A 9,233-nucleotide genomic window follows, 5' to 3' on the forward strand; every position below is an offset into this window, starting at 1 on the left:
TTCAAGTTTCAATTGTAATAGTTCTCCTTTTTCTCATGTTTTTTTTTTTTAATGGTTCTTTTGAGCTCTATGTTGCCACTAGAGCAGCATAGCAGACCTTTATATAAATACAAAATTTCACTCATTTCTGACTATTATGGGGACAGCTTCAAAAACTTGTTGTCGTGATTTTAGTTACTGAATTGCAGTGTGTTCAGTTTTAGAATAAAATAATCTCTTAAAATGGTATCACCAAACAGACCAAGAATAAACACACATAAAGAAAACTCCAAACATTTACTTCTTGGCACATGTGTGCAATATGAAGAGAAGTGGAAAGGACTTGTTTAAAAGGTTGTTTAGAAATGAAGATTGCAGACATGATGCTTTACTACTCTCAACCTTTCAGATGTTCTGCAAGGTGGTGCATTTTAACACTACTGAGAATCATTCCAACACCTCATCTTTTCTGTTTCCAACAAGGACACACCCCTTAAGCACCTAACATACTGTGTTGCAAAGCATCAGAATCTGAAACACTGCAGCACTGTTGTCACCAGGGAGAAACCTGGTATTGCTCTCACCTCGTTTTGTTTGGTTTGAAGATCATACAATCCAATGTGAGTGTTTCTCTGGTTTCCCTATAGATAAAAACAAATTAGCACTAGCAATATAAATATACACAAAGTTAAGCACTGGGGGTTTTTTCCTACCTCCCTGTTCTCCCTGCCCCTTGACACACACCCTCACACACTTCCTTGTCCTATATATAAACAGGCAGTTAATTATCTAATTCCAAGAAAGCAAATTCTAATTCCAAGAGAACAAAGATTTATTTTTTCCTTTTAGAACTAACACATGGGATAAACCTGAAATGTGGCCAATCCACAGCCCACAAACCATTGCATAAACCTAATGCCTCTCTCTCACTTTGCTTCTAAACTGGTTTTAGTCACAGGCAATAGGGCCAGGAAGAGAGATGTCTGTACAAGAATCAATAGGGATGCTCTGGCCCCTGGAGATTTAAGGCTGGAATTCTGAACTTCACCAAATTGGTGGGTCAAAAGGGAGCACAGAAGCATCAAACATCACCAAAAATCAGCTCCCAGTGATCTGGCTGTAGCCTGGAAAAAGGATTTCAGGTCTGCCTTAGGAAGTCAGTTTTTGAAGGCTAAGTATTTTATAAGCTCACCATTAGCTTTCTGCCTTTGAAGAGTAACATAATATATATCCTTTCCAGCTTACTGATAAATAATATATGATGATTTTGTTTGAGGCACTTAGAAATGTTTGGGACTACAAATCAAAACTTAATTTTTACCATACCTTAAATTTTCCAATTATATTAAAAAAGAAAATTCTCCTTTTCAGCATATACTAGATAGCAAATCAAACTGATGTGTATTAATGTACTCTGGGTATGGGCACTAAATTGCTAAACTACTGACATTAAATCCAGCCACACAGGCTTCTCCTTCCACAGTGAGCTTCATTGTTTTTAACAATTGCTTAGGGGGAGAGGGCAGAGATCTGTGGTTATTTACAAATTTATGGCATCGTGCTTTGTGAAGTTGAAACAAAAGCCTGAGTATTTGCTTCCTAAGGGGTCTATTTCTGAGTGTGTCATTATTGTTGTAGCAATGACAAAAGTCTTTGATTTCTGATTTAAACAAGGAAAACAAAATGTCTTTATATTAAGACACAGGCTCTAGGCCTCCTAATTTAAGATTAAGCAAGTGGTTTCACAAATAACTATTTTTTTTCAAGTGTGTTTGAAATGTTAACACCATCTTACTCAGAAACTGAAAAATACATTTTACAGGACTGGTAACAGAGCTACATCAATGCCCATGACTAGCACAAACTAGGACACTTGTTTTCAAGTGCCCTCTGAAGATACTTACATTACCTTGCAAATGGAATTCACTTCTGTTAAAAACATCTTCCTTTACATTAACTATTAATGTCACAAAATATAGACACTGTCAAAACCACAGTACAACACAATACTCTAAAATAAGCTTGAAAATAAAACTCAGCGTCCACTTTCCCCTGGTTGCACACAGAATACACTTGACTGTCTCTCACTTAAAAGACAAAGGTTGTTTTCTATTTGTATCCATGAGGAAACAAGGCAGGCCAGCTCAGTCTAGTTTACATCCTCCCAAAGAACAGGCTACAGTGGCCAGTTACCCTAAGCTCCACCAACTGCCTTGGCCACATCCCTACAGACTACAGTGGCAGCTGAAACACCCAGCATGCAGGCACACACCTACATTTAGACATGTGAACCTTGAGCTACAGCTCATCCCTCGTGCCAGCTGCAAGAGCCTAAGAGCACACAAGGCAGTTACGCTGTCAGAGGCCCCAAAAAGCTTCGTGTGAGATTCCACAGGTGCTACAAATCAGCAACACCACACACACAGAGTACCAGCTCTCCTGCTGAGTTACATGTGTATTTGTATTAAGTCTTCTAGGGTCTTAAGCAATGAAAAAACCCCAAACTTTGACACACTCTAGAACTGTTTTTATGGTTATTGTTGCCTTGTACACGCTCCCCTCCCTATGCTTGTACTAAAGGAAACATCCACCCACAGTGAAAGCATATTAAAGTTAAAGCCTTGGTGAAGCCTCACCTCTTCCCTTAACCCTAGGGAAGCTGGAGAGTTTTAGCATTGTTGAGCCAGAGAGGAATGAAAGGCACCCCTACTCTACTGGAGCTGCTCCTCAAGAACCAAGATCCTCCAGGATCCAGCTGGATCTACAGAATCTTCTGGACTGAGCTGCACAGTCAAGAAGCACAGCTTGTCTCATCAGAGGAACAATGAGAAGAAGACAAAGTCTCACTTTCTAAAACCATTAGAAAACCCACTTGGAAGTAAAAATAAAACATGTACCATGGAGAGCAGAATCCAATGTTAAGAAGCCAGCTCTAGATACTTCAAGGCATCAAATAAACAGGGGTTACTTCAGACTACTTGCAATAAAGTGTTATAGATGAATCTTAAAGACAGGGATATGCAGAAACAGTGCTAGATAAATGGTATCTTAAAACATTTTAGTAGGAGAAAACATTTAACTAAAGCAATGCACATGAATTTAATAGGCTTCACTAAGAAATTGAGTGTGAAATTATGTGTTTATGAAGTATTTTAAAGAAATTGCATTTCATTCATGGGGAGATTCTGGGCCAGCAAAAAATCAAGGGCAAAAACCCTATTGACTTAATTAGGTGAATACTTTAGTCTCCATTTCATCATTCTTAACCTTTGACTGAAGTGGAGACGGGTATTTTCCCACTGCCCAACCCCCCCAGGTTGTAATCAGTTGTGTTTCCACGTTCTAATGCTTACTTCAAAAAAAATTAAACTACAAGAACTCAACTAGATTCACATAGAGTATTATTCTCAACTATTTTTTTTTAAATTCCAAGGTGGACTTACCTTCCAGGTATAAATAATTTTTCCATTTCTTTCAACATTTACAACGTAGAGTGCTGATGAATTCTCAGAAGTGTCTGAAATAAGAAGTACAAAGAGATACAGGATTTTTGTTTTATATAGTTCATCCTATAATTTATGCACACTTTAAGCAAATATGCTAAATACATTTTTACTTGTAAATACTTATTTGCATATGCCAAAATTACACCTTTCTGGAAAAAGAGGGAGTACTTCTTACACCATGATTTAAATCTGATAAACTTCAACACAGATAGTTAAGGGACTTCAAAACATGCAAGAAAAAAATATTTTTGTAAACACCTACCTCTTCATTAGAATTATGATTCTAATTACCTCTACCTTTTGTTATGAAAATGGAATGTGCTTTTGCAAAGAATAAGAAAACCAAACCAAACCAAAATGACCCCCTTGCATTCATTTACTATACCCAACATAGAGTTCAGACAGTTAAGCCATACTCCAGTCCTGTGGCCACTACAGGAAGAGAGAACCAGCCCAAGGAAAATATCATTTGCTCACACCTGCCCCTTCAGCATCTCAAAGGAAAGCCTGAAAATAAACTACATCTTTAGACATTAGTTCTACAACACCAACAGCACCTCTCCTGTGTCATTCTTAGCTCCTCCTCCTCCAAAAAGAAATTAAGGAAAAAACCCACCAAAATCCAAAGAACCATAAGGTCAAATACCATATAGAGAGACATACAACCTACCTACAAGTACAGGGAACTAAACAATGCAGGACACAAAATTATTTGGGATGTGAATGAAAGAGTACTGTTAAAATAGAAACAGATAAGCAGGAAGCTAAGATGGACACAGAAAGAGAAGAGCATATCTGGACAAAGCAGTACAAATTAAAAAGAAAACTACCAAAAAAAAAAAAAAGATCAAATATGGTACAATATGGTACTCAAGGTGAGAAAAATGCATGCTTTCCTGATGCTGCTTTTATGTTTTCTCATCACCACAGCCATCAAAAATGTCTTTATCTGTGATGGAATTTTTACTAGAAGTGGAAGTTTTGCCCTTAGTAAGGTTGAAGCTGTATGATTGGTCTCAATTATATAATAAAGGTGGCCTGCAGTTCAGTAAGCATCAACATAAAGAACTCTCCTCAACCTTCTGCAAGCATTAGTCAAGTCTAACACTATTTACTTGGCAGTTATCACAAAGTTTTGATAGAAGGAAGACACTTAGTGAAACTTAGTTTAACAAGCCTGATACTATAAACTGGCTTGTACAGCTTGCAGTGATAAGAAAAAAAAACTGTTTTCAAGTATTATCAGAAGAAAGTAAATTTTCCATTTGATTGTGGGAGGACAATGAAAACCCTTCCTGTACAATGAGCAACACATCACTTTCTATTGGTTTCAGATCACTCAAAGTACATTATAACACCACTATATTAGGGCTAGATGGTGACAGCTGGGACAGTCTAAGATAACATGATCTCTTTTTTATCTGAAGCTTCCTGGAACTTAACAACCACCTCAAACTTTCAAGATGAGTACTACAGTCTCCACATTTTCTCATGCAATATTTCCTCGGCACAGAATATTTGTAGAGAAGAAGGTCCATGTCAATGAATTTACCTATCACCAGACAGACATCTTAAAGGAGCTGAAAAAGTTCTGTGTCAGAAAAGAGTTGCTCTTTTCTAGAAAACAGTCAGTGGGAATATGGAGGCAAAGAAGTGGCAATGGTCTCTGCCCCTGGAAACCCCTACAGTAAAACCCTGCACACAGAATTACAAATCCTTCCTCATGCCCACAGCTGAGACCAGCAGATGAAGGGCTGCAAATGAGCCAACCCAGCCTGCCTGCCCAGCACACAGCTTTTAGCAACATAATCAGGAGGAAGCAGAGTTTGATTTCCTGAAGACCATTATATGCAGCTCCTACCAAATTAAGTGGAATAAAGAGAACAAGGCTGGTTCACTTTGCCTGCCGCTCCCTTCCTCTCATCACAGCTACTCCCAGCTCTCACGCAATTAGCAGTTCTCACATGCTATCAAGTGCTTTCAAGTCCTTAGGAAAGAAAATAATAAATATGAATAGGTAACATCTGAAAACACTGACAGAAAGTACCGTGACTCCTAAAAATTATACTTGCTTTCTGTGATTAGATATTTCTTTGATGTTTAAATTAATCTTTTCAAATCCCTACCTCCCACCTTCACATTCCTAATACGACAGCACTGCATGAGGAGGAAGTCACTATACACAGATAAGTTTAAATGCAATACAGCAGTACTGGTATTTGATCAGATGCACCCTCCAAACTAGAGTCTTATGCTTCTGTATTAACAGGGACATTATTGAAGGAAGACTCCATTACATTTTAAAAGACTCAACACAATTTTTTCCTTCCCAAACACAAGTCAGTGCCATTTTGAGACCCTTATTTCATTAACATATAGATTGACTTATCTTTGAATTCATCACTGATGAACTGATAAATTCATAGATTAATCAATTATGCATGGAGAATTTCAGAATTTTACCCCAGATCCCTTCAGTATACCTTTCAATAATTGTTCAGTAAATATAGAAAATGTGAAGTATTTTTTAACAGATTTTTAAATGATAGCTTGCTAAATAACTCCCTTATTCTCCAAGCTGACACTTTCTGGTTTGTCACCAAACAGCCCCTCAATGAGGGAAGCAAGTTAAGTATTTTAAGTAAAAGCAACTGAAGGCGTTCAAGTTCATCACACTTGCGTATCAATGGTCTTGCTACTGAAGCAATAACTTTTACTGTATTATTATTTTATTAGAATAAGTTTTTCATCAGTTTCTGAAAAGCAGAACTGAGCCAGCTGCTCTGCAGACGAATAACAAGCAAACAGCCACAGTGCCAAGAACACGGGAGGTCATTTTTTTCCAACCACCACCCCGAGCGCTCGCTATGCCGGCGATCGCACGGTGCTGTGACAGCTGACGCTGCATCTAATTTTAAACCAGCACTCGTTTACCAGGCACACCAAAGCGTTCAGGCTGTGGGGCTTTTCCCACTAGAAAGGGGAGTAGCGTGGGAGAGAGAGTAATGCTAACACTTTTTCTTTTTTTTTTTTTTTTGGCCGGGGTGCGGGGGGAGGGAGGAAGGGAGAAGAAAAAGAGAAAGCCCCAAACGTGTTAAGAAGCAGGAAGAAAAAACAAGTGGAGTGTAGCAGATGTGTAGAAGTGTTTTCGGCATGTCAGAAATTCCTTGAGTACAGCGAACTTGCCCACCTCAAGTAACCCCGGCACCCGAGGGTCGCTCCCCTCGAGCCCCGGCACCTGAGGGGAGCCAAGGGGCCGAGGGGACCCAGGGGGGCCCAGGGGCCGCTCCCCCGCCGCCATCCCCCGGCCCTCGCGGCCGGAGCTCCCTCTGCGGGCCTGCCCGGGGTTCTCTCGGGGACCCGCACCCGGGGGCCTCCCCGCAGCCCGGCTCCTCCGCGGGCCGGGAGGGTGGCCGGAGAGAGGGAGAGACGGCCGGCGGGAGGGATGGGGCTCTCCTCGGCCTCCCGGAGCGTTACCTAGAGCCGCGGCGCAGCCCCGCTCCGCCAGCCAGGGCAGCACGTCCCTCTGCAGCTCGAACTCGGGCACCAGGCGCAGCAGCATAGCCCCGGCCCGGACCGCCGCCGCTCCGGCTCGGCTGCCCTCAGCCCGCCCCCTGCGTGGGGGGCGGCCCTCGGGGGTTCCGGCGGCTCCCGGCCCGCTCCCGACGCCGCCGGCCCTTCCGCTTCCTAGCGCGGCGGCACAGCGCCTCCGAGCCTCCCGCGGCCGGCCGCCTCCGTGCTGCTGGCCCGCCGACTCAAAGGCTCTCGTTTTCCCCATGGAGCGGGCGCACAGGCTCCTCCTCAGGCCGGCTGGAAGAATCACAGAATCACAGACTATTCTGAGCTGGAAGGGACTGACAAACATCATCCAAGTCCCGCTCCTGGCCCTGAGCAGGTCAGCCTCAAGAATCACACCATGTGCCTGAGAGCGTTGTCCAAACGCTTCTTGGTGCTGTGACGGCTTCCCTGGAGAGCCTGTTCCAGTGTCCCTCCCTCCTCTGGGTGAAGAACCTTTTTCTAAAATCCAACCTACACTTCCCCTGACACAGCTCCAGGCCATTCCATCCTGTCACTGGTCACCAGAGGGAAGAAGGGGCAATCCTTTAGGAAGCTTCACCACAGAGTGACTCCAGGGGCCTCGGGCAGCAGCCTGTCAGTGAGGCCTGGAGTTGAGCTTCAGTCACTTGGTGTTCACAAGCCAGGAGGCCCCGTGATGAGTTGCCCTGCTTGTGATCCCTCAGGAAGCATTTGATGTTTTCCAGAACTTCAAGTAGCATCCCTGTTTTCTGAAGCTGTTCACTCCGAAATTGCTTGTTGAATAGATGGAGTGTCTGTCTGTAAACTGCTTGCAAAGCTTGGGATGTCCTCTCAGACTAGGCCTGGCCTGTTTGTGCTTTTCATCTGCAAAGGAGGTAAAACTTCATGTTATCTTAGGGGAGGTTGTGGTTTGTTTGCTTGGGGTTATTTTAGCTGTTGAAAATATTTGTAGCACTGATAAGGTGCTACTCCATGGCTATCTATAGCCTGCCTAATTACCATTACCCTTCTGAAATGTGCTGGCTGATATCAGCCAGTTAAAGGTGGTATAAAAGTGGGGAGGGGCTGTGAGGACACACACCAAGCTCAACATACCCAAATACAGAACAGCTTGAGCCTGTTCTAAGAGCTAATCCCTGTACCAAGTTTTCCTCCATCACTGCTGAGATCTGGAGCTATAAAAAGACCAGATCAGAATCAGGTATGTCTGCAAAATGTGGATGAAAGGCAGGTTGATAATCAAAATGCAAAGCAAACATGCTCTTCTTCTCAATCTTCATATTGCAAACTTTTACAATTTTACCACAAATTTTGTATTCAGCATTTTTCTTAAAGCTCCCTAGATAAGTGGTTGTGCAAGAATTTCAGCTTAAATTTTCACTGTTGTGAAATAAAGCTTGAAAATGTGACTGGAGTATTTATTTCAGACTTGAAAGTAGAAAACAGACAAGAGGTCCTGAATGGGAGCGTTTTTTAAGATAAAAGATGGGGCTATTTCATGAGTTTGAGAATGACACAACTGGAGAGGCAGGCAAAGGAGGGAAACAAAGCCAATGAAATGACTGATTCTGTAAGTATGTGCAAAAGGGGAGATTTTTATGTGGAGAAAGTCTCCTGTACCCAGATCTATAGTTCATGTTTATTATGTAAAACTCTGTATTCCTTGAGCCATCAGTCTGGCTATGCACATCAGAGGCCATATCTACAGGCCCAGAGCTCCAAGTTGACTTCCTAGAAGCACAACACATTCCTCAGGAACCACAAAGCTGACTCATTCAGAGTTCAAGTAATAACTCAGTCTAGAGTATCAGGCCACCTTAAACCTGATACATGAAATTAAACAGTTGATGAAAAAGCCATAAGCATCTAAAAAAACCCTTCAGCAGTCTTTGAATTAAGACAGAGCCTGATATATTTCTGATAACATCTCCCGACTTTGCTAGATAGAGAAAGAAGCTCATGGTTTAAAGAAACAACCCATTTTCTTATCTCTGTCAGGTGAAATTAATGTTATAACCCATTTGTCACTTTTGCTTGCATTATGAAACTAAATTGTGAATTTTGCTCTCAATTGATACTCAGTTTCCTATTCTGATTATCTGACTCACTTAATTTTGGTTTTTAGTTCCAGTCTGAAGCTGTGCAGGCACAAGAGCTGATCCCAATGGAGCAACTTCCAGGAGTGGGATGTGAAATTAAAGCTCCCATAAA

General features: G+C 41.9%; 1 protein-coding gene across 2 annotated transcripts in view; it reads right to left on the minus strand.

Annotated features, from left to right (window-relative positions):
* Nucleotides 1–7,262, minus strand: part of GSAP (gamma-secretase activating protein) — a 45,523-nt gene extending 38,261 nt beyond the window's left edge. The window contains exons 1-3 of one of the 2 annotated variants that reach the window (XM_054630833.2): nt 6,963–7,262; nt 3,423–3,496; nt 564–620 (exon numbers count right to left, since the gene is read on the minus strand). In XM_054630833.2, coding sequence (XP_054486808.2) covers nt 564–620; nt 3,423–3,496; nt 6,963–7,047 — 216 coding nt within the window. In that variant the 5' untranslated portion in view covers nt 7,048–7,262. The remainder of the gene's footprint in view (nt 1–563; nt 621–3,422; nt 3,497–6,962) is intronic. The other variant, XM_077179127.1, reaches the window with a different exon arrangement.
* Between the last annotated feature and the right edge of the window lie 1,971 nt (nt 7,263–9,233).

Source organism: Agelaius phoeniceus, chromosome 5 (assembly GCF_051311805.1).
Source record: "Agelaius phoeniceus isolate bAgePho1 chromosome 5, bAgePho1.hap1, whole genome shotgun sequence".
Taxonomy (NCBI): domain Eukaryota; kingdom Metazoa; phylum Chordata; class Aves; order Passeriformes; family Icteridae; genus Agelaius; species Agelaius phoeniceus.